We start from the raw sequence: 25,244 nt of genomic DNA, 5'->3' as shown, positions 1-25,244 counted from the left end.
CACTCTGCTTGTTGGTGCATGAAAGAAAGTTGCAAGCAATCACCCCTTCTTTTTTTGAGGGGTTGGGAGAAGTTGCTGAAGGAAAATCAAGGTAGAAAGAAGATGGTTTTGTACTTTTGCAGTAACATAAGCACCATTTCCTCCAAATTGCTCACTAACATAAATAATTCACCAGAATATTTTGTGGAAGGAAGTGTCATTTAAAACCAAACTATTTCCAGCTGTTTGCATGGAATTAAAATTAATTTCACTACCCTGTGCTGAGTTGAGAGTGTACAGTCAGTAGATTAATTATTCTTTTTTTCCTTGTGTTTTGGAAAATTGGCTTTAGGTTTCAGGGGCACAATTAAATTCTAGGAATGGTCATGTGATGGTTTACATGAACTAAATTAGGCTTTATTATGCTTTTCTAAAGAGAAAAGCATCATGAAGCATACTGGGATTTAATTCTTTATATCAGAAATGTTAATGAAAAACCTTTACTTGTTTTATCTCCAAATAGTTTGACTGTCATTAAACAGCAAATTTTACACACAAAGTAAGTAAAAATATTCCTCAGATTACATTTTGATGAACAGCCTTTTTAGTTTAACTTAAGTTGTTGTCAGTACTCCCGAGCCAGTTTAACACCTCTGATTATTAATCCAGGCCAGTGAGCAAGAAGCATTAACAGACAAGACAGGTTTCACCCTGTCAAGTATCTGTCAGTTTGCCTGTTATTAGCCACACCGATCTAGAGGAGGAGGAAGGCAAAAGGAACAAGGGAGGAGACAGAGAGGGAAAGTGATATTAATCATCAGGGGGGAAAGACGGTAGCCAAAGAAGAACAAGAGTAGCATGTGACCTTTACAGTTTTCCCTGTGCCTGTCTTCAGATCATTCATCCTCTGTGACCTGAATAAAAACAAGCAAGAAAACTGAATTGTGTCAAAGGCACTTGGGCAGAAATCAAATACACTTCAAAATTTTTGAAATTAAAACTATATCCTGCGACCCATCCCCCGTCCTAATGCTTCCCAGGCTCTCTTTCCTATCCTCACAGGGCTTAAGTCTACTCCTGGTGTCCCAGATTACACAGCCAATTAGGGCAAAGGCAAAGCCCCTTCTGCTTCCAAGCCTGGCTAGGGTGGTGTGTGTGTGTGTGTGTGTGGCACTAGTTCACATGATTGTGAGTCTTGTTTCCAACAGCACAAGGACCCATAAATGACAAAGTCAACTGAAGGAAAGCCTTCAAAGACCTAAAATAAATAAAAAAATCTTGGTGTGGAGCATGCATAATTTTACATATCGCCCAGTTTGAATTATGAACACGCTGAGGTCGACTTGCTTTATTTTTCTATGTGAACTGAATATATTTCATATTCTATAGAAAGGAGACCTTCAAAAGTGTTATGGATTTCATTATATTTTATTCAACAGCACCACCAGCTGGAAGCACTAAACAGATTTATATTCAGAGGCATATCCCAACAAATAGCATGTATGATAACAGTCCAGGAATATGATTTTTGAAAATGAGCCACACATGAAAGACTGAAATCTCAGCTTCTACCTCATTCTTTGCCTTTTCTTTACCTGTGTGATGTGCAAATAGATATTAGGCCACTGAGAGTACACACATTCACATGCAAGTCATTCAATATGCAACGTTTACAGTGTGCAGTTTTTAATCTTTATGTGGATGGCGCTTCCATGTCTGAAAAGGCCGCCACTTGTGTCCTACGAAGGACAACTCGGTACCTTGAGCACAGATTCCAGAATGATCTGCACTGTTATTACCATCACTGTCTACTTCCTTGTCCTTATCCTCATGAAATGTTTCTGTTGTCCATAGGGTATCAGCGTACTGTGGCTGAATCGATCCAAGGGCTTCCCAAGAATCCCAAACCTGATTAAATGAAAGAAAGATTAAAAAAAAAAATAAAAACAATAGTGATATCTTGGAGGAAATATTATCTATAACTTATAACAAAAAAGGAACATCATTTGTATAATTAAAATCTATGAATTATTCCACATTTTAGATCAAATACAAAACGTAATTAGATGGCCCTAAAGATTACAGGTTTCCTTTTTACATTTTTAAAAAATATTTTCATCCTGCATTTCAGTCAGTCAGTTACAGTCGAAAAAAGAAAGTCTTCACAGGACTGTAAGCAGCCCTATGAAAAACTAAGAACATCCTCACTGCTTACATTAGAATTACGAGGGTCAGAAGCAGCCAGGTGGTGCTAATCTAATAGACTTGATTAACTGATCAAGTGCGACCCTCTGTAAAAGCAGACGTTTTGTTAGTTTAAGACAATCCTTAGGAGGAAGGCATCAGCAATAATCTTAGATAAACCACTTTTTTTCTAAGCTCATTGTCCAAACAATCTGGAGTCCATCATTATACAGTGAGAAAGATTACTCACTACATCCCAGCAACTTTACGCCAAGGTCAGACTGTAACGCTCAGAGAAACAAGAGCTACATCTCAGACTCTACATACCTCTGTTGGCATGTTAAATGTTAAAGATCATAACTGTGCAATTGTTTGCTTGTTTGGAAAGGTTGCTAGGAAAAAAACAACAATTTTCTCTAAAAGGAACAGCAGCAAAGCTTAGGTTGTCCTGCTCAAACCATTGGAGTTCTGGAACAATATCCTTTGGACAGACAAGACCAAAGTGGAGATGTGTGGCCATAGTCAGTTGCACCACATTTGATGAAAGCATATCAGCACAAGCACTTCACACCAACTGTCAAGCACAGTGGTGGAGGGTTGTTGATCTGGACTTGTTTTGCACCCATCCTGGAGGGTGGCCAGGACCTGGACACCATCCAGTCATTGAGTCAACCGTGAACCCCTCTGTATGCCAAAGTATTCTGGAGTCAAATGTGAGGCCGACAGCTGTCTGACTGAAACTGGGTCATGCAACAGGACAATAATCTCAAGCAATAATCTACAACAAGACGGCTGAAAAAGACAATAATGAAGGCGTTGCAATGGCCTATTAAAAGTCAAGACCTGAACCTGCTGTGCCAGGGCCATTAGAGAGCAGTGCATAAACAAGAAAGAAGAAGAATGGGCCAGAATTCCTCAACAGTGATGTGAAAGAATGGTAAAATTTAAATTATAAGTTATTGCTTTTTGTTACTGTTAAAAGTTACTGAGTCATGGAGTGTACTTAATTTTTAACTAAGTACACTTAATTTAACCAGATCAGACTCAAAATGCAGAACACAGTCATCATCTCCCTACTATTTATACAACCAAAGGCAGTTTTTTTTTGCAGTAGGTAAGCTCCTGCTAATAGGTAAGGAGGAGAAGTAGGTATCAGATAAGCTGGATCAAAACAGAGGTTAAACTTAAGAAACACTGACAGAAGCACTCGTCTCTTTGTCTTCTGGGTGACTTTTAACAAGCTTGCCATAAGCCTCATTCATGTTCTGTCACACAGCCTTGACCATTGTTTGTGATACGCCTGTAGTCAAACCAACCCATCTTGCCCCTCATCATAGTAAAACACAAAGGACATGAAGTTCTGTATCACCTGACAGAGGCCAGCTGCTGGTCGAGCTGCTCCATGAGGGCTTTGGTGTCACAGTACTCGGCCTTCAGAGGGATCTGATTCCTGGCTCGGCTGCCCAGGAACAGATGGGGTGACTGTTCTTTGGGCGAGGGCAGCAGAGACACCATCAGAGGGGATCGCTGATTTACTATGCTGCTGAGGAGTGGGTGCCTTTGGGATGTGCTGATAAAAAGCCAAATCACAGAACAGGTGAGCATTTTAAATAAATGAATAAATAAACATTCTATATTTAAACCCCCAAGGGAAATATGCAAGTGTAAAAAGGGTATATTTAAGGAGAAGGATTGTGTGTGTCATACAGCAGTGTGGACACATTTCTCTCAAATACATTTTACACAGCTTACAGCAGAAAGGCAAACTCTGGAGCTGTTTACATATTTTACAACACTAAAGCCATAATGAATATTTGTCTAAATGAAAGCTCATCCAAGCAACATAATTTACACAACAGCTGTGTAAATTATGGAAAAAGACACATTTCGTACTAATTTGTCATACCTATGATCTTTATGGTGGAAACTTAAATACATATCCTGACGTGGTTAATCAGAAAAGCTGTTATGGTAGTAAGACTTTCCAGATGCTGATACTAAAGAAAAAAAAAATACAACAAATACATAGCCTAACACAGCGGTCTCCAACCCCCGGGCCTCGGACCGGTACCGGTCCGTGAGTCGTTTGGTACCGGGCCGCGAGAGTTGAGGCTCAGGTGTGAAATGTATGGTTTTCAGGGTTTTTATCGGTTTTCAGCGTTATTTTGTTATCGTTTTTATCGTTTACTCGGTTTTCCTGGGTCTTTTCACGTGTGTTATGAATAAATTTTCTTTTTTTTGGTACCGGTACTAGTTTTATTTTGTTGTATTTATCCGCAACACCTTAAAGGCCGGTCCGTGAAAATATTGTCGGGCATAAACCGGTCCGTGGCGCAAAAAAGGTTGGAGACCGCTGGCCTAACAGATGTTTTAGAGCATTTTCTGTGGGTGATGAAGGCATTTCAAATTGTGTACATCCACCCTCAGGAGGAGAGCAAGCTTCAAGCCTGGCTTTTGATTGTTTGCTTTCAACCTGACAGCAGGAAAGAGCTCCAGCCCTCTGACAGCTTACAAAACTACCCATTTCATGTCCAACAGAACTGAGCTACACAAAGCAGGCTGTCAGATGGTCCCCTCCTATTGGACAAAGCCGTGAATCTGTCTACATCAATCATTTTTCAGTTAGACGTCATACATGGCATCCATCAAACTCAAATTTATTGTCCGAGCTATTAGCTTGTTTGCAGTGTAATGTGGTGATCCAGGTTAAGACTGGTTACACATACTAATGGTTAAACTAAAAATCAATAAGTGTTTAGGCGCTAATTTCCAAATAGCAAATCTGGAAACTGATTTCATGGGATGCACTATATTGCCAAAAGTATTCTCTCATCTGCTTCACACACATGAACTTGAGTGACGTCTCATTCTTAACTCATAGGGTTTAATATGAGGTCGACCCTTTGCAGCTATGACAGCTTCAAATCTCTGGGAATGCTTTCCACAAGGTTTAGGAGTGTGTCTGGGAATTTTTGACATCCTTCCATTTCTAATTCATCCCTGTTCACTCAGGTGGTCTGAGTGAATACACCAATTTCTGCAATGTAGATGAACAGAAATGGTAACCTGGATGTTTGGTCTGTTTCTAAGCATCCACTGGAATAAACTTTAAAAGAGTGAATTTAGGAACAAGCTAAAGCAGAATAACGATCTCCTTTTACCTACAATTTCTTTCCACCTTACCCTCTAGTCATGATTGCTTTTCACCATTTGTAAATATTTAAAGAATTGCTTGTAAAAATGCCGGCATCAATGGGAAAACCTCAGCAATGCTGTAATTATCCACCAAGGCCATTGCATGTGCTGCTTTATAACCTTTTCTGACTGGCATGTGGGTGAAAACAATAAATATGGAATGGTAACGTCACAGTAGTAGGACTGTGATCAGGAGCATAACTTTACCACACTTTTGTCTACTCAAAGGCATTTTAAATACCTGTTAAATAAAAATATGCAGAGGAGTCTGTAGTAACACCTCAAAACAACCTTTACTTCACATTTATATACCTTTGTTTTAGTGGACTATTATGTCTCATCTTGGAGTGAGCTGCTCCTGTCTCCACTGAACCATTACTGGTAGTTCCCGAGTCGCCGTCAGTCATATTCTTCACTGCCATGTTGAACGAGTCAGAGTACAAAAGACGTCCAACCTCCTCTTGGATGTCCTTCAGGTCCCTCCTGCCAAACGTCACCCAGGCCACGTAGCAGAAGAAGCTGTACAAGCACTAGAAAAAGGGAGACCGAATCAGTTCTTTATCAAGCGGACATTCGTACATTTTGTCCATGTATTCACAGAACAAACATTTAGTATCCCTACTCGCAGAGCAAAGCCCCAGGTGGCACCTTAGTCATCTGTGTTTTTGAAAAGGTCACAATAGCTATTTCTGTTCAAAAGGTCACACACTGAGCAGTCAATAGGCTGCTGCTGTTAGCGTGGCATTGCTCTCCTTGTCAAGCCACCTGGCTAAATACCAGTGAGGACCTGTCAAAGCAAAGCACCTGTGTTGAATCAACATCCCCTACCAGTAACTAATTCATTAAGGACACCAGCTAAAACACCACTCAGTGTGGTTCTGCTCTGCTCCCCGCTGCCTGCAATCACAGATGGTGAACTGGCCTCGACCCTGACCAGCTGAAGGACCCATTTTTGTCTACAGGTGTGACAATACAGTTTTGAATCTTTCAAGAACATCCAGCCAAATTCATCAGATTTCAACAAGTTAGACAACTGACATAGGGAAGTTCCTAACACTCATTAAAAATATATCAATCTGGGTGATCCGTAAGCTTTGAATGTGAGAAACATGTGCAGCACATTGTCATGATTGCACCTTACCGCATGAAGAAGCCACTCTCTTCTATTTGACGATATCTGCCTCCTAGAAATAAACACAGGATATTTGTATTAACAACACACTGGTATTGACTGACTATGAATGACATAATGATTTCAGCATAGAGCCTAACTTTTTGGTTTAGGATTTGTGAGCTGTCTGGCCACATTTAAAAAACTATTATTTGCTGTACTTAAACAGCAGGTACCATTTTGCTGATTAAACCCTTTTAAAGACATGACCACAAAGAACAGTATTCAACACCATGCCAATCTGTGATAAAATGTAAGCATAAAAACTGGAAAAGAAATCCAAAGAAACCTTTAAAATCTTCAGAAAGAATACATAAAAAAAATCTAGCATCAAGGTGTTAGCGTTCTTTAAAATATACCTATTACCTGAATCCAATTAAAGGAAGAAAGCATGTGGATATGGGCTCTCTGAGCAAAGTAAAACCAGAGTTCATATTTTTCAACTCCTTCCTCCCGAACCCAATTCCAAAAAGCGAGACGGTGTGTAAAATGTAAATAAAAATTGACGAGATTCATTACATTCTGATTTTATTTATGTTTTATAAAGTGTCTCACTTTTTCTGTATTGTATCACATGTCAGGATTACAGTATATCGAAAATATGTGATTATAATGGGAGTCAATGGGACCCAAAATGGTACAAGGGCAAAGGGAGGGGGTAAATATGTGAATCTCCTTTACTATACACCACACCATAGAGGGGATCATTGAATTTTAAAAATAATCCTAAAATTCACATCCTGGGCAAGTATCATGCAACTGGTCTTTAAAATGACTGATATATTTAAAATCGAAAATCCAAAAGTACCATAAATGGTCCCGTTTTTCCCTAGGGTAGCACGAGGGTTAAAGACTCTTTACTCCTGTGTCTTCCAAGCACAATATATGTACAATGGAAAATTCAAATGGCTAAATGACTTCCTCAACATGTCCTGAAGTTCTCCTGATCATGTGATTGACCTGTGTTGACCCAGGGTAACATCTAAAACCTGCAGGACAACAGCCCTCGAGCCCTGGAGTTGACCACCCCTGGTCTAATATGTAGCTCTTGGGTTTCTGACAGTTCCTCTGAGAATTGCACAGTCTGCGCTTGAGGTGAATTTTCTGAAACATCCAAAAATGGAAAGATTGGCAGCTGTCTTGGATGTTATCTCCTTGTGAATAATCTTTCTCATTGTAGAATGATGTACATTAAATGGTTTGGAAATGGCTTAACTCTTTTCCTCTAAGATCATGACTGATGTCTTTCATCACTGGCATTGTGTTACTACAGATTAGCAAACTGCCAAAATGTGGGCTTTTAACAAGGTGGTCACACTTGCTGATGATCAAGTAATCAAGCGATTAGCAGCACTTGACTGCTACTTACCCTCTTAATTCCTTTGGAAGCACTAATGTTGTACTTCATTTTTTACACATTGCTTCTGCATTTTGGGTTTAGTTTATGTAAAATAAATAATGACACATGTTGTTATAAACCTGAGATTGAATTTACATAATAACGTATATAATCTGACATCTAAGCCCTTAGAATTAAAAGAGGCTACAATTTCTTTTTCATTACTGAGGCTTCAGGAATCTTGATCAGCCACACTGCTGATAACAAACGACAAGAAAAATGGAAAGCAAAAAATAAAAACATTTTTAAATGCTGCACTTAGTGATGTAAATATAATCTCAGCTAAATAATATTCAGTGGCTTCCTTAGACCTCTTTAAGAAAGTCTCACTATTGCTACTCAGTAAGTATTTTTGTTCAAGTATCATAAGTAATACATCTGTATACATAACAAGTATACAACATCGGAGTGAAAATATTACAGAGAAAAGGGGACATTCTCTGCCTACCAGCTGTTCAGTGAGTTTGCTCACTTGTGATATGGGCAATGATGTTCTCTTTTCAGATCCATCATCAGGCGGAAGTAGCAGACAGCCAACTTCTTTTGAGCCATCTCCTTTTTAGCCCAAGCCTCCACCATCATCTGGTGCTCTGACAGGCTATCACCATTAATGGCATTAAGGAGCCGAAGAGGAAAAAAAGAGAGCGGTAAGAGACACGAAATGGAATTAAACACAGATGCATGTAAGTAAAATACAACAGGATTCAAACAAAGGTAGAATTTACCAGCTTGTACTCTACTTACACTGCTGTATGCACAGATTTATTCTTCAGGGTCTTATGTATGAAAAAGCAAGACAGGTAAAGAAGAAGTGTAATGAGGACTTCATCGAGCTCGTCACTCCTGCATCAAGACAAGGGCACAGAAGTATGAGATCTTTTTTATATGATACCTAGAAAAAAAAGTTATGAATGGATAAGGTCATATTATGTAATTCATTACTTCAATAACTCCAGAAAGCGGAGAGGAACGGGAAGCAAATAATTCTCCTGTAGCAAACCGACAGCCACCTCTACAACACAGAAAGTGTAATCACAAACAGCCATCTAATGTCAGTAGATGTAAAAATGTCAACATCTAACTAAATGAGTCATTGTTTGACATTTTATGTGAAGTCTGGTCTGAGTTTAAAAGCAATTGGTAGAAAAATGTGCACATACAGTTAGGCCAATAAATATTTGGACAGAGACAATTTTTTTTGGTTAACAATTCTGGTTAAATGAAACAACTCAGATTCAGTTGAAGTGCAGACTTTTAGATTACATAGAATTGTGAGAAACTAGAGAAACTAAAGCATTTTAACACAATCTCTTCATTTCAGGGTCTCAAAAGTAATTTGACAAATGAAATAACTCAAAATAAAATGTTCATTTCTAATACTTGGTTGAAAATCCGAACTCATGGACATCACCAGATGCTGGGTTTCCTCATTTTTGGGCCTTTACTGCAGCAGCTTTCAGTTGCTGTTTGTTTGTGGGCCTTTCAGTTCAAAGATTAGTCTTCAACAAGTGAAATGCATGCTCAGTCGGGTTAAGATCAGGTGATTGAACTGGCCATTCAAGAATATTCCATTTCTTTGCTTTAATAAACTCCTGGGTTGCTTTGGTTGTATGTTTTGGGCCATTGTCCATCTGTATTATGAAATGCCACCCTATCAATTTCTCAATTTATTTGGATTTGAGCAGACAATGTCTCTAAACACCTCAAAATTCATTCAGCTGCTTCTGTCCTGTGTCACATCATCAACAAACACTAGTGTCCCGGTGCCACGGGTAGCCACGCACGCCCAAGCCATCACACTGCCTTCGCCATGTTTTACAGATAATGTGATAGACTTTAGACCATGAGCTGTTTCGCGCCTGCTCCATACTTTTTTCTTGCCATCATTCTGGTAGAGGTTGATCTTGGTTTCATCTGTCTAAAGAATGTTTTTCCAGAACTTTGCTGGTGGTTTTAAATGGTTTTTAGCAAAGTGCAATCTAGCCTTTCTATTCTTGAGGCTTATGAGTGGTTTGCACTTTGCAGTGAACCCTCTGTATCTACTTTCATGCAGTCTTCTCTTTATGGTAAACTTGGATATTGATACGCCTACCTCCTACAGAGTGTTGTTCACTTGGTTGGCTGTTGTGAAGGGGTTTCTCATCACCATGGAAATAATTCTGTGATCATCCACCACTGTTGTCTTCTGTGGACGTCCAGCTCTTTTTGCGTTGCACCAGTTCACCAGTGCTTTTGTTCTTTCTCAGGATATACCAAACTGTAAATTTTGCCACTCCTAATATTGTAGCAATTTCTCTGATGGATTTTTTTCCTGCAGCTTAAGGGTTGTGTCAAGCATTAGCACACAGCAACTAAAATATCTCAGAAAAAGGGTAGCTCTGATTCCTTAGCTTCACAAACGGTTTATTATTTGTTTTTCTTAAATACATAACACAAAAATATTTGTAAAAGTCTTTTTTTAATGTAAGTTTTGAACCCTTAATTGTCCTCCAATTGTATAATGACCCTCAAATCACACAATATAAGTGTTGTTAGTTCAGCATCATAGTGGGACTTGCGTTTAACATCCTCAATGGTGACCCGGTCCGCTTGTCTCTTCAGCACTGAGGACCTGTACGCATTGAAATGAGCAGGGCTCAGTCTGCTCCTAATCCTTTGGCGCCCTCTGTGGTTCATTGTAAATATGTCAGCCAACCTGAGGACACAGCAGAGATGAACATGTGCAGGTTAGTTCCCTAAACATCACGAATTACTTAAAAATAAATAAACAAATGAAGAGTCTTTTTATTTTCAAGTTTAAGGTACTGTTTGACCCACACATACCACTCTGCTCGCTCCTGAAGCTCTTTAATGTTGTTATTGGTTAGACTCGCCGTCAAAACATTCTCTTCTCTTGGGTAAGAACTAGAAACGGAAGAGAAAAGCTTACCATTGTGATATTTAACAGTTTCTCCTGCTCGCAGGTGATGTATACTAGTGGCTTATTGCCTTGCTTTCCTCACCTGATAAACTCCAACTTTTTAGATTTATCATTCCAAACCCAGCGGCCTAAAGGGGAAATGTTCACCTGAAAAGTACACACGGCGAGTTTCGAGTCTGGCATTTCAAGGTTAACGACGAAAAGGGAGCAGCCCAGACACCGCGCGGTAATATTTACCGGCAGAAAAATAACATTTGATATCCCCCCCACACTTTTTTGTTACAAAAACGTCCAAAAGTTTAAGAATTCTCCCATTTATTTGTCGTAACTTACATTTTTGGAATCCTTTAAATATTTTGTCATTTTTATAACACAAATTTCCCAGAAAGCTTTCACTCCGTTATGCTCCTTCCTGTTTGTTGTTTGCTAATGTTAGCCACGGTATCCAGGCAACAGCCAATGGCGAAAAAGCTGGTCAGAGGCAGTCAGAGCCTTCAGATGCGGATTTCAATTAGCTGACCGGAGTGCTGTAAAAGCACAAAAACAAACAAACTTGGATTAATACGCGTGCAGAAGCATTTTAATCGTACAACATAACCCCATAAGGCCATCAGTAGATTATATCCTTGTGCTAATGGTGTTCATAGTGTTTTACACATCACTTTTTCTCCCCGATGATGCTGTTAGGATTTATGTTACTACAACGTTATTTGGCCCGTAAAATAAACCCCGTTACCCCCATTAAATCCCCGATAGTCACAGTTTATTGCAATTAAAAAAGGAGTCAAAACATATTTAAAATGAACATACAAGTTGCTGTTGTGTTTAGATATACTGCAGGGGTCTAAAGAGTCAGTACATTTTTTGACATCTTTCAAAAGTCAAGCATTAATGTGTGTACTATAGTATATAGTGCAAAAAGTTAAAAAAAAAAAAAAAGAGAGAGAGAGAGAGAAGGATATGCGGAGTGTTTTGTAATCATTCTGGAATATCCATTTTCTATTTTAATTCTTTTTTCTGGCTAAGCGCTTGTGTGTTTACCCAGTATCTGCTTTCCTGAGCACTCGAATCTCATAAGCTTGAATCACTCTTTGGAGTGTCCAAGAAGTCCAACCCCAGTCTTGCTTTTTGTTGGGTCATCCACTGATGTATGTATCACAGCTACTTGAATGTAAGATTAAAATCTCTCCTAATGTTTTGTTTCTGGTTGCTTTACAGAATTTAGCATTAAGTAAATTTTGCTTATGCATATTCTGATTGCACGTGTTTTGCTATTTCACCTCATATAGTATAGTATCAGGTTAAATAAGGGTTTACTGAGAAAAACCATTGTACTGAGAGGGGGTAAAAACCCAAAAAACAATTTTTGTATATGAATAAAAAAGGTCATTTCAGGTCTGAGAAAGTGTTTAATGCCTTTCAGCAAAGCACGAACAGCAGCGGTTATTACTTGTGGTTTTTTCTTTATGATATGACATGACTGGCGAGCATTTTCTCATATCTTTAGCTGATAATTCCTATCACTTTGTTAGGAAAGTTCATGCAAAGTTGTCTACTTCTCGTGTATGCTATCAAAATTCATCGGTAGTCCGTCTGATAAATGAGGCTCCAGGTGGGGCAAAGCATACCGACATGGCTACAGTCATTCCTATGACCCCTCCTTGCATACAAAAGGCAGTTTGAACTAAGACCAATGATATAATGAGAACTTTAGCGAGAAACTTTAACATTCATATCTGGAGACAGGGCTGAGAACACATGATGTTACAAAACCAGACCTAGCTGCAGCTATCTAAGGGTGAGTGATCACAAACAAAAGAATCAGTAGTTAGTCAGAGCTGATTAGGTTAGATTACTGCAGATGCAGTAATCTGCATCTTCTACTGTGCAAATCCACTGCAAGAAAAGATAGTCAAAGCTTCTAGCTCACATGCCTTTGCTAACTGGTCCAACTTCTTGAAACAAAGAATTTCTCTTTTGTCACGTGAGAAACCAAACTGTGATGTCTGAAACTTGCCAAATGACTTGCATAAAATGAGAAGCTTTTTAAGGTAAATAATCAGATTTTTCTTTTTTAGTGATGTAAATAAACTTGGAAATATATTGATATCATGGCTAGAAGCAATTTATTCACCCAAAACATATGGAAAAGTTTCACAATGTAAGTTACCCTTTATTAGTCCCACATTCACATCCTTCTTTATGTTGTGGTGTACCAATGATTCATAAAACAAACCAGTGAGGCAAATAACACCAAAACAGTGACGCTGTGTAGCCAAAAACCAGCTGCGGTTTGAGGGTAAATATTTTCTTATCAGATGGGGACATTATTTCCAAGAACACCTTTGCTTACAAATCTGGAAGTATTAATCATACAGTGCATAACAAAAAGCAAATTTCTTTCTTCTTTTTTTATGGTTCCATAGAAGAAGGCCCCTCCTCTGTGGAACTAACTCCCAGTTTGGATTTGGGACACTCACCCTCTGTACTTTTAACGAGTTAAAAACGTCCCTTTTTTTTTTTCCCAGCTTGTAGAAGAGCTGGATCAGGTGAGCTTGAACCCTCCGTTCGTTTCACTGCAATAGACTTAAGCTGCTGGGGACCACTCACAATGCACTGAGAGTTTCTTCTTCACTCACCTTTTCTTTTCAAATCAGTTATATTAAAAAGGATGAATCACAGTTGCACCAGGTTATTAGATTAATGCACATGGACAGAGCCAGGAAAGAGTCCAGTATCATTTATATTGTTGACTCCTGAAAACTGGCCATTGGCTCACAATTAAATTCGAAAGCGTCAGATGCTGTAGATGTGGACTGGTCGGAATTAGCACTACTTATAAATCCAACAGGACTCTTGGGATTTAAGCTTTTGACTTGGGGCAATACACCAGATCTGTATAACTGTATTCTAAAACCACTTGATTGGTTGTCATAACATTACAGGCCCCTACATTCTATATATGGTTTTATTTTTAGTATGTCCTAAAAGAATGCAATTAATAAAAAAATACAACAAAAACAGCTATCAAACTCGTAAAAAAAAAACCTCACACATTTTGTAAATGTTTTATAAGTAATTTATTAACATTTAAAGTGTATAACAACTGAGGCGTTATAAACATTTTGTTCTATTTTAAAAGTATTGTTTTTAAAAGCTTTCAGGAACTGAAAAAAACTCATTTAGCACTTTACTTTTCTCCCTAGGATTTCCTTCACCAGGATCGGCTTTCTTAAGGTCTTTAAACTGGGATCCTAGTCTTTAGCTGCTCTTCGGAGTGATGAGGTACGCATTTTGAGTACATTTATCCAGCCACCACTGTCGCTGTAGGTCTGTCATGGCATCCATTGACTGCAGCAACTCTATGTCACAGCTGCTTCCTGAAATTAAAAAAAAAAAAAAAAAAAAAAAAAAAATCAGGAAATTTCTGGAAAAAAGACCCATAAATGTAACAAATTCTGCACATATCTATTTTGTATTTTGGTTAATTTCTAGGCAGTGGTTGTATGATTGTGTGCAAAACTGCTCAGCCATAATTATTTTTCATAGTACTCACCAAACAGACTGTGTAACTGCTCATCAGGTACAAAAAAAAGGAGGACCTAAGAGATGAACAGATTCAAAAATAACTTTAAACCTCCCTAATGGAACTTTCACACCAAATGCAAAGCAAAGCATAAGGTTTCACCTCACATTACTTGTTTAAACACAAATATTTGCAGCCAATGGGAAGACTGCAGATCGTTGGAATCAAGCTACAGTAACACATTTCCATAACCTGCCAGCAGGTCCTTCAATATTCACTCACTTTTCTCCAAGCCTGCTCCTTTATTCCTGCCTTTTTCCAAAAACCAAAATTGAACCAAATAGCTCCAGCTGACCTCAAACTGTATCAATAAGCTTGCCTTCCTTTTCTGATTGTTGGGAGCATCAGCATCAGTTTAAAATGAGGCCTTAATCTCTGCTGGGTTGGGGTCCAACTTGTTTGGACTAGTTTTCTGAAAGTATTTCGGGACACAGTTTTTACTTTCTTACGCCACTGAGGTAGATAAAAGTGGGGTCTTTACTTGTGCACTTGGGGCTGATGGAAAACAATTTCGTTCCGTTGCCAGTATTCTTCCCATTCACTGAGGGCCATGACCCGATCTGCCTGCTTGCCAAGCATGCTGGTTCTGTTTGCCTTACTCCCACCACAAGTGGATAAAGAAGAGCACTTAGACAACGAGATGAGAATGGATGATCCGCACAGGATTACATATACACATGTGCCTTTAGAGAGTATTTACAATGCATGCAAGGTTAAAAAGCCCGACCAAAGACTATTTGATCCTACTGGTAAGTAATCAGCTAAAGCCAGAGCAGTCACAGTTAGCCAAAAAGCTGTATGTAGAGTACACAGTTTTGTGCCAAAAAGTGGTCATCTGCCAAAAACTAAGCAAATAAATAAAAAATGATTGTACTATCAAAACTGTAAATGAGTTCTTAGTCCTAAATCTGTCGAACATGTCGCTCATGAATGATGAATAAATATAATAAATAATAATAAAATAAATATCAAGGTAGTTTTTGGTAAAATGAATTTTTATATATCCTTCATTTATAAAAAAAAAAAAAAAAAAATGCCACTAATAGTAAAACTGTCTTTTTCAAGAGACATCTGACCAAGAGGTCAAATATAAGATGACACAATAAATTATTTCAAAACAAAAAAAAGTACACCCTTAAACAAATTCAGAGCATTCAGACTTCTTTGGTAGAAGTCTATCAGCATGGTGTATTGTGACTCTGCAATATTTGCCCGCTCTTCCTTGCAAATGTGTTCCAATTTTGTCAGATTGTGAGGTCTGGGCTCTGCCTGGGGAATTGCAAAAGTTTAATTTCCTTCCAGTGAAGCAATTCTTTTGTTGATTTGGATGCATGCTTGAAGTTAATGTTGTGAAATTCTTCTTCATCTTCAACCTTCTAGCAGGCACCTTTGGGGCCAAAAGTGACCGGGATTTGGAACTGTTCATTACTCACTTTACCTTGACTAAAGCCTCACTTCCAGCTAAAGAAAAGAAACCCCTAAGCATTATACTGAAAACCACCATGATTCACCATGGGTATGGTGTTTGTTTGGGGGTTTTTTTTTTGGTGATGTAAAGTGTTATTTTTGTGCCAAATCTGCCTTTTGGAATCATGTCCACAAAGTTTAACCTCGATTTCATCAGACCATAACACATTTTCCTACATGCTTTTGGGAAACTACGGAGCCCCTCTGATGACATGGTCCAAAAAATAAATAAATTGTGGCCACAAAATACTACTTCGCGGGCATGAAATGGGAATAACGTGCGAACGAAATGCTAATTTGTGGGCACGAAACACTTGACCAATAACCGTGATCCTTCCCAGGCCCTTGCAGTTGGTTGACAATAAAATCTATCCCGGCGTCCATGTCGTACTTACGTTACGCACACGTTATACCTATTTCGTATATAGACTCACCCCCTTGCTCACTCCCTCCCTCCTGTGCTGAATCATAGAGCGAATGAATCACTCAGGACTCACTAACCCCCTCCCTCCTGTGCTGAATCAGCAGCTGTGTCCCAAAACGTCGGCTGCATCCTCCGGAGGCCGCATTTGAAGGCCGATTACGTCACAGCCAGGCGACGAAGGCTGTCCCAATTCGTCGACTCCTTCAAATGCGGCCGACAAATGTGTCCTTCATTTCCCCAAATTTGAAGGATGGGTCGGGTGTGTCCTTCGTGGCCCACCATACCCCAGAATTCATACCCCAGCCAAATTTCAGGTGCCAACAATGGCGGCCGCTGCTAAGTTTTCAAATTAGTCTTATTAATCTTTCTGGGTCGCAAAATAAACTTTTAACACATTTTCAGGCGAGAAAGTAGCTGTGTAAATCTGCTTGGTTTATCAAGACATCATATATTTCCAAAAGTGTGCCGACGTTTTCGGAGACGTCTGTTACCCACCCGCTCGATAGCTAGCCGGGGGGTTCAATGGTCACTCCAGCCGGCGAGAGCAACGGACTCCCGGCTTCATCGTTTTCAGACCCCTGCTCTTTCGCTACTCAGGTTAAACATGATATATAAGTCACTCGGATACCATAAAAATGTAATTGTTTGCCTTTTTTCTGTGTTTTATTTGTTCCGGAGTAAATCGGTTAAACAGAAGTGTGAGACGGTCGAGAATTTACGCCAGTGTCCTGTTATATTTTAGATAGATATGTTTTAAACAAGGAAAAGCTTGAAAAGGGACCTTGAAAGTGCTTAAAAGTGCTTGAATTTGACCATGAAAAAGGCGTATGAACCCTGATTTATGTTTTTTTTTTACACATACGAGGTGGGCAGCCTGTAGGATACAAGCAGATAGAAAGTTCTTCTTTTCATTACAAGCGCTGGTGTAGCTTGCCTCCACCCACCACTATATAAATGCATTCCGTTACTAGTCGGATAATCTTAAAGGTTTTTATTTTATTGCGCCTGTAATATGAGAAAGTAAAATAAAGCCGCTATTGGAAAAAGAAATAGCTCTTTACTGAGAAAATAGTTATCAAGATCACATTGTCATAATATTTAAGACAGAATTCAAACTATGAGTTTGTCTGTGAAAAACTAACTGCCGCGATCATTCTGTCTCTCTATACAGCATGCGCTCCGATCTCCGCCGACTCATCAGAAATCTGCTGCATCACCCCCCTGAACTCTCCATGCCCCTGAACCCTCCCTCTCTGACCCCCCCAGGAACCACCCCTCCTTACGATTAGTCACACATATGAAATCGATTAGACACTTCCCCCCTCCCATCACCCGATGCAATTCGTTGCGCTTATGGATCATATTACACACATCAGGATTCGATTAGTCACTTCCGGAGTACTTCCGGTAGGGTCAAAAGGTCAAGGCTAGGGTCATCAATCAAATTTTGACACAAGCAGGGTACCTATTTTTTTGAAGTGTGTGTATTTTTAATTTTTTTAATGAAGTAGAAACTACGGAAAAAAGACCTATGCCAGAGCGCCTCAGTGTAAAACCGGGATTTCTCAAACACTTGCGCCGCTGTGCGTCCGGAAAACACCTTTCCCTTCCGTCCTTCCTTATGACAGGCGAACGTGGCTCATGGGGTTGGGAAGCGCATCTGTAACCGGAAGATCGCCGGTTCGATCTGGTCGTTGTGTCCTTGGGCAAGACACTTTACCCTACCGCCTACTGGTGTTGGCCAGAGGGGCCGATGGCGCGATATGGCAGCCTCGCTTCTGTCAGTCTACCCCAGGGCAGCTGTGGCTACAACTGTAGCTGCCTCCACAAGTGTGTGAATGCGAGAGTGAATAGAGCGCTTTGGGTGCCTTGAAAAGCGCTATATAAATCCAATCCATTATTATTATTATGAATTCTTATTGTCTTGCTGACAACATCGTATCACTGGAGCCGTACCAACCCAAGCGTGGAGAGAGGCAGGCTGGGCAAGCGAGACTAATCACTGTGCAACAGTCCAGAGACTTTCTGAGGATTAGTGACAGCTGCCACAGTTTGAATCGTGATTGCAGCAAGCGTTTACAGAAAAGAGAAAGAAACAGAGGGGTCCATGATGGAAATAGTGCATTATTTATATCGCAAAGGAATACATGGGCAATTTGAAAAGCAAATTCTGGTATGCATATAACTCATAACTGAAGATAGAGTTTATATAGCATTTTAACACAAGGTTATTTAATTAAAAACGAGAATAATAAAATCTCAAAATACAAGGAGGTAAAATGTATATTCTCATATGAAAAAAGAGTAATGTTTACTGTAGTCTGAAAATCTAATATTTTACGAGACGAGCCTTTATGAAAAAACCCTGCGTACCCAGAGACATCTGCATAAAAGGTACCATCAAATTAGCCAAGAGTTCTAATCACACACACACACACAACATTCACATTATCTTCTTTTGTTGTATTCCTTTGCTTAATCTTGAGCAATGATTTAAGAACTCGAGATACTGTTACTCAGAATGCTGAGTAACATTTTTCTGACGTACCATGAATGCATCATCAGGCTCCTCCAAAACTAGAAATAAAACCCGCTTCTCGCACTTTATAAACACTGAGAGACAGCTGACCGAGAGCTCAACGGAACGCCTCGCCTTGCAGACAGAACTCGGGGTAAGAATTCAGGAGAGCCTCGCTGCGTTTATTGATCGGAGAGCTTGCCCGGTCAGCTGTGTTGCTGAACAAATATTAGCAGCCTTCATTCAGGAGAGACACGCTTTGAGTTTACCGGAAAACGTGCGGTTCTAATGTCTTTTCACGAGTACTGTGGTTGTTTTTATGCTGCGCTATTGCAAGGCAAGCGAGGATCTGACATAGTTTATAACAATAACAATAACAATTATAATAAAAAATATTTTTATTTTTATTTTAGTTGTTTTTAGGTGATTCGATGCTGTTTTATCTTGTTTTTGCTTTAACATAGGGCTGTTTTAATTTTATGTCTTATGTGTTTTATTTATTTAATTTGCTGTTTTTTGTTATTCTATTGTTTTAACTTATTTTCTGTACAGCACTTTGTTCCTGTGCTGGGTATTTTAAAGTGCTTTATAAATAAAATTGGATTGGATTGGATTGGATAAACTATTACACAATTATTCATTTCCGCTTAAGAATGACGCTTTAACGACGCTGTTATTCAAACCATTTGTTTGGTTATAGCCATCGTGCCATAGTTTAGTTTATAACGGGACAACAAGCTCGTGCAGATCCACGATTAATGCAGATGATTTTCTACCAGAAGATTCAAATGACCCATCGGTTGGGTTTTGTAACCCTGCAGGTGACAGCTCATGGACCACACGTGCTTACATTTTGCCGTTGCTGTAGGTGTCTTTATGTGCAAGACCATAATCCTGTGCGGATTATGCATTCTCTTCCTGTCTCCAGCGACATGAAGTGGGGTTTTTTCACAAACAATTCTTTTTCTCATGTCTAGCTGCTCTCCTTTAACCGCTGATCGTCAGGCAAACATAACCAGCATGCTGGAACAGCAGGCAGATCGGGTCATGGCCCTCGGTGAATGGGAGGAACGTTGGCAACAGAACAAAATCGGCTTCCATCAGCCTGAAGTGCACAAGTAATGGCCCCACTTTTTTATGTAGTTCAGTGGAGTGAGGGTGCAAAAGTAGCCCAAATGCATGTAAGACTTGTGAAGATTACATCAACTATAAAGGTGCATCACCACCTAAAGCTGTGTCCTGTTAAAAGCTTTAGAAAGTGAGCTTAGATTATCTATTTTTAAGACAAGTACCATCAATACGGCTGATCCAGACATCACCAGACATCACCTCAACATGAGATTGCAGCAGGAATGTGTATTTTGCTGTTAATACTGTTTTTCTAACAGAATGCTGAAGAAAAACATTGATAAAGTTCTCAATGGACGAACAGGAGTTCGCTTCTTCTTCCCTCTGTGTGGGAAAGCAGTAGATATGAAGTGGTATGAAAACATCTTACTAAATTAAATTAAGTTGATCAGTATTAGTGTCAGTTGTCATCTTTGCTAACCTTTTGTTTTTTCGTGATTCTCAGGCTAGCAGACATGGGCCATTCAGTGGTTGGAGTGGAGATTTCTGAAAAGGCTATTCGTCAGTTTTTTGAGGAGAACAACATGACGTACACCGAGGAGCCTGTGCCTGCTATACCTGGAGCAAAGGTTTACAAGGTTGGTGAACTTCATGTGTGCAAACACGACCACTAAATGATCTAAGCTGAGGTAGTCAGTGTTATTGCTTCTCAGCAATTAAGTGTCTTTACGCTGAATAGAGTTTTTTATGGTGATGTTTGAGTTTATTATGTGCATGTGAGCAGCTCTTTCTTCTGAAAACCGTTTTGATCTCAGTGAGATTTTGGGCAGAATGGCTGCAAGCTACAAGAAAGTTATATTGCTTACTTTAAAACAGACACAAGTTGTTCATCCGTGCTGTCTTTTGTTTTTAGAACTCAGAGAAAAACATCTCCCTGTATCAGTGTAACCTGTACAACTTCTCCAAGTGAGTAAACTACATATTGTTTTATGCTTTTTAAAATAAAATAATTAAAATTACTGTTAAATTGAGTTCCTTTCTAACTTCACAGTTCCATCGAGGGTCACTTTGGAGCAATTTGGGACAGGGCCTCTCTCGTGGCCGTCAACCCAGGAGACAGAGAAAAGTAAGATGAGATGAAGACCCTCATTTTAAACCCTTAGAATGACATTTATTTCAAACTAAATAAACTCCAAAACATTATGTTTTACACAGTTTGATACTGTATTATATAATGTATCCATACACGGATGTCCCATGCCAATGCTATTCTTTTATTTTGTAGGTATGCAGCTCTCATTATTTCTTTGATGGCGAATGACTGCAGATACCTCCTGGACACTTTACTGTACAATCATGATTTATATCAAGGTATTCTATATCATTTCTATATTGTGTGTGTGTGAGTGAGAGAGAGAGAGAGAGAGAGAGAGAGAGAGAGAATAAACATAAAATACCATATTTTAAAATCTGTTGATCTCTTAGGGCCTCCCTTTTTCGTGCCTGATGAGCAGGTGCATAGTCTGTTTGGTGAGTACTATGAAAAATAATTATGGCTGAGCATTTTATATATTAACCAAAATACAAGTGATAACTGACAGATTTGTGTATAACTACAAAATATGGGGTCTTTTTTCCAGATAATTAGAAACGTTTTTAATTGTGTATTATTTTGTTTTACTTTCTTTAAATTCAGGGAGCAGCTGTGGTATAGAGTTGCTGCAGTCAGAGGATGCTCTCGTGGACAAACGAAATTGGGGACTAGATAAATTTCTTGAAAATGTGCACCTCATCACGCCAAAGAGCAACTAAAGGCTCAGAGTTTAGAGAAAGAAGAAGAAAATCCCGGGAAGGAAAAATAAAGTGGAAAGTGAAAGTGCCTGAAATTCAAGAGAATTTATAATTCTCCTTTTTATTTGTTGTTGTTATGGATCAAATAACATGATAATAAAAAAACACGATCATAAGACAAGATGTCTGGTGTTTTTAATGAGTTTTGTAGCTGTTTAATTTTATTTATGACTTTTGCACTCAAAACAAAACATAGAATTCAGAAAATATTAATTCTATGATAAACAATCCACTGAATTTAGAATATGTCGAAAGGCTAAACTGTGGGAGTCACCCCTGCGTAAACCTTTTATTCAGTCGTGGCCCACAGAGAGTGCAAGGAACACTGACAAACAGTCAAAACTGGCTTCTGTCGGTCTCAACTGCACAAGTGAAGACTTAATTTTATCTATCGTCCTATTAGAAAACAAAATAATTTAAATATGTGTCTAATGTGTGTGACATGGCAAGAATACTTCAACTAGAAATTTACTTTAACCTCTCCACCAATCACCCAAAGAAGTGTCCCCCAAAAAAATTTATTTCCCACCTAAATTCCGCTAATCACTGCACCCCTCTCATGGTGGTACATCCCATCTGTCGTCATTTATTTAAAAGTCAATGATTTATACTTAAATCATGGCTTATGGTTGACCAGGGAATGACTCTTTGGCAGATGACATTAGTACTGCACCCCAGAGATCTCCTGTATTCACTTACTTTCTGTCATGTGTAGGCTGTGTGCAGGCAGGATAGCAGGACCCAAAGTCCAGACCTATGGAGGCAAATGTGAACTCAAACTTAGATTTATTGCAAACATAACCAAAAAACTAAACTCAAAACTACAAAAACCAAACAGGCTGACAGGCAAAACACACAGCATGGGATTATGGAGATCACGACACAGACAAAGGAAAACACGGGGCTTAAATACACAGAGGGATAGTGATGGTAATTTTGATTCTTTTTACTGAATCGAGTTTTAATGAGTCACTCACCAAAGTGAATCGGATTTTTTTGAGTCATTTGATTCACTGAGTCAGTTGACCAGTGAGTGCAAAAAATGTACATTTTCACTCAAACTTAATTTGTTTCTCTTTTCATGTATATCCTACTGCTAAGATGAATGATTCTAAAATAAAACAACTATTTTATAGAGCAAAAAAGAGCAAAAACATTTCTAAAATTAAGCAATTTCCTATCAAAATTGCTTAAAGTATGAAATATTCATATACAAATACACATAAATGTGTGGCAACATGTGGCATTTGTTTTTTTGGGAACAAGTGTGAGACAAGTGGCTATTCGTGGGGACCATATGCATCAGTCCCTCATATTACCATTGAGGGACCAAGGCACCAAGCTAATACTTTAAAAAGCTGCAGCAATACACACAAATATAAACAGTACTTGGTGACAACTTTGCTTTTAGCCTTTAACCCTCTGGGGTCCAGGGTATAATTGGCCGTTTTTGACTACTTTTGATGTGGCCTCTATATTTCACCTTTAAAAACAGTTTATCTTGCCAATGTGTTATTTTCTTATTTTGACAAACTGTATCAGCACAATTTATCTAAATTCAGACAAAATTTTAAATACAGTAGAAAGTGATATTTTTGACTGTAAAAACCACAAGCATGTTTAACGAATCATTTTCATAACTTGAAATGCAAAAAGAAATTGTACATTTTTAAAAAAAAATATGCACAAGTTTTGCAAACAAAGTTATATGGTACTATTTACCTAAAAATGCAGCCAAGGCGCAGACGTTTTTTAAATATCCATTTAAAACCATTTACAGGAAAATCAGGTGTTCTGCATCAAAGAAGAAGACACACAAATTATTTATGCGACTCCAAAAAATAGTTTGTGTCCACTATAACACAAATGAGAACAGCACAGGGATAAACCTGCAGGTGTGTCACTCAGCGTTTACACTGCAATCTGCCTTTGGTGGCTTTTTTGCAGCAACTGTGACATTCAGAGCTGACACACAAAACAAAACAACGACTACACTACACACTAACTACACAAGACAACACACTAACTTGAGACTCCAAACACGTCACAAATCTCTCGCGTATCAAAACTCTCTCTCTTTCGCTCACTCGCTCTCTCTCACTCCTAAAACGTCCCCCTCTTCCCAAAAAAACAAATGCCACATGTTGCCATATCATTTTTTGATTGGTCGACATGGTACATTTTTCCACCAATAGAGAAGGAGTGTTTTTTCTTTCTCTTTTTTCACTCACAAGCAAAGCGTGTTTGCTAGCGCTCTCCTTAGAAAACACCGTTTTTACCGTTTCTTCCCGGAGTAAACGCCACTGTTGTATTCAGAAAAAAAAACCCATCGGTTTTACGTGGCCTATCAACACAATTTAAAAACTGGTATATAGTTTGAAGTCCGCATGTTCGACCCAAGTTAAAATGGAGACTGGGTCCGTCGACCCCAGAGGGTTAATCAGAAAGCCTTAAGTTGGCTAGTTACGTATCGGGCTAATGTTTAAAGCTTTCACTTGAGCAAAGTAACTCATATTACTGCTAAGTAATGTTAGCTAAGTTCACAGCATATTCCATAATAGCGCTGCCATACTGCATCACACTCAGTGCATTTCAATCATTGCTCCAGCGAGTTTGACAGCTAGCAAAATAATCATAATTTTTTTTAAAAAGTAGCATGTGTAACGTACACCTACTGGAAAATTATTTACTAGAACTCACCTATCATGCGACTGTCTTTTTCCATCAAACACTCATTAAAACAGCAACCTACAGGTATGTTAGCGCACTCATCCCCGACTGTCCGAAGGAGGGGCGGGGTCACACGTTGAAACAGAGGCGCAAGGCAGCCCAGGCCGGGAAATTTTGCTTTTACATTTTGCGACTCATTTTCTTTTTATATCTGATAAGAAAACTATTCAATCAGATACTTATTTGTGGTGAATGAAATACAGCTACACTTTCAAGCACTTATAAGCACAACATCTGAAATTCAAGCACTTTTCAAACCTTGAAAAGACAACATTAAAATCCAAGCATTTAAGGATTTCAAGCACCCGTACGAACCCTGATAAATAACCCTTAGTGAAAAAAGCACCGCGCCCGTACTCAGAAATCGGCGCCAAATAATTTTATTAAAACACCCTCGGATGTGGTATTGTGAGGTAAAGACTTTTCTTTTCTTTTCTTTTTTTAGAGTCACTTTTCCGACAGGTTTTCTCATTAGCAGAAAACTCTCGACAGACAGAAACTCTAAAAGAAAACGGTCTTGTTTTACGCACATCAAGGAGGAGTCAACAACCCCTCTAATCATTTCTTAATGCCTCTAGCCAAGCAAAGAATTTCATAAAGGCCTCAACTCCTTGTACGTGCAAAATTCCCCGAGTAAAAAAATAAAAAAATAAAAATTTAAAAAGCACATATTCATTACTCTATCCCAAATATTTTTATTAAAACACCTCGATGAGGTATTTTGGGTTTGTGCAGCCACTCCTTCTCAGATC

At 38.9% G+C, this 25,244-nt stretch overlaps 2 protein-coding genes and 1 long non-coding RNA gene across 5 annotated transcripts; 2 read left to right on the top strand and 1 right to left on the bottom strand.

Annotated features, from left to right (window-relative positions):
- Positions 1–1,388: 1,388 nt before the first annotated feature.
- ppp1r36 (protein phosphatase 1 regulatory subunit 36) lies at positions 1,389–24,578 on the bottom strand. Its single transcript, XM_026157015.1, is given in 14 exon segments — positions 1,389–1,710; positions 1,713–1,817; positions 1,820–1,887; positions 3,533–3,733; positions 5,671–5,888; positions 6,500–6,542; positions 8,401–8,526; positions 8,673–8,771; positions 8,871–8,940; positions 10,487–10,623; positions 10,752–10,832; positions 10,931–11,375; positions 22,462–22,516; positions 24,463–24,578. Coding segments are annotated over 12 exon segments (1,287 nt in total). The 5' UTR covers positions 11,032–11,375; positions 22,462–22,516; positions 24,463–24,578; the 3' UTR covers positions 1,389–1,672.
- LOC113015097 (uncharacterized) lies at positions 8,508–13,368 on the top strand. Its single transcript, XR_003271057.1, has 3 exons — positions 8,508–8,575; positions 8,689–8,795; positions 13,275–13,368. It is a non-coding gene; the product is annotated as an uncharacterized LOC113015097 (long non-coding RNA).
- Positions 18,922–21,869, top strand: LOC113015095 (probable thiopurine S-methyltransferase). Of its 3 annotated transcripts, XM_026157020.1 has the most exons (10): positions 19,117–19,180; positions 19,665–19,707; positions 19,821–19,961; positions 20,232–20,324; positions 20,417–20,549; positions 20,825–20,877; positions 20,963–21,037; positions 21,197–21,282; positions 21,397–21,441; positions 21,608–21,869. In XM_026157020.1, the coding sequence occupies exons 1-10, from the start codon at positions 19,132–19,134 to the stop codon at positions 21,721–21,723; spliced, it is 834 nt and encodes a 277-aa protein (XP_026012805.1). In that variant the 5' UTR covers positions 19,117–19,131; the 3' UTR covers positions 21,724–21,869. The 3 variants fall into 3 exon arrangements, with proteins under 3 accessions (XP_026012806.1, XP_026012805.1, XP_026012807.1); XM_026157021.1 differs by lacking the exons at positions 19,117–19,180; positions 19,665–19,707 and adding an exon at positions 18,922–18,997; XM_026157022.1 differs by lacking the exon at positions 19,665–19,707 and having other exon boundaries at positions 19,128–19,180.
- Positions 24,579–25,244: the final 666 nt, after the last annotated feature.

Source organism: Astatotilapia calliptera, chromosome 22 (genome assembly GCF_900246225.1).
Source record: "Astatotilapia calliptera chromosome 22, fAstCal1.2, whole genome shotgun sequence".
Taxonomy (NCBI): Eukaryota; Metazoa; Chordata; class Actinopteri; order Cichliformes; family Cichlidae; genus Astatotilapia; species Astatotilapia calliptera.
Note: the sequence above shows the minus strand (reverse complement) of the source record. Positions and strands in the feature narration are given on the sequence as shown.

Coding starts and splice junctions, on each gene's coding strand:
- LOC113015095 (XM_026157020.1), top strand. CDS start 19,132: ATGTCTTTTCACGAGTACTGTGGTTGTTTTTATGCTGCGCTATTGCAA. Junction 19,181..19,664: donor TTATGCTGCGCTATTGCAAG/GCAAGCGAGGAT, acceptor GTAACCCTGCAG/GTGACAGCTCATGGACCACA. Junction 20,550..20,824: donor CTGGAGCAAAGGTTTACAAG/GTTGGTGAACTT, acceptor TTTTGTTTTTAG/AACTCAGAGAAAAACATCTC.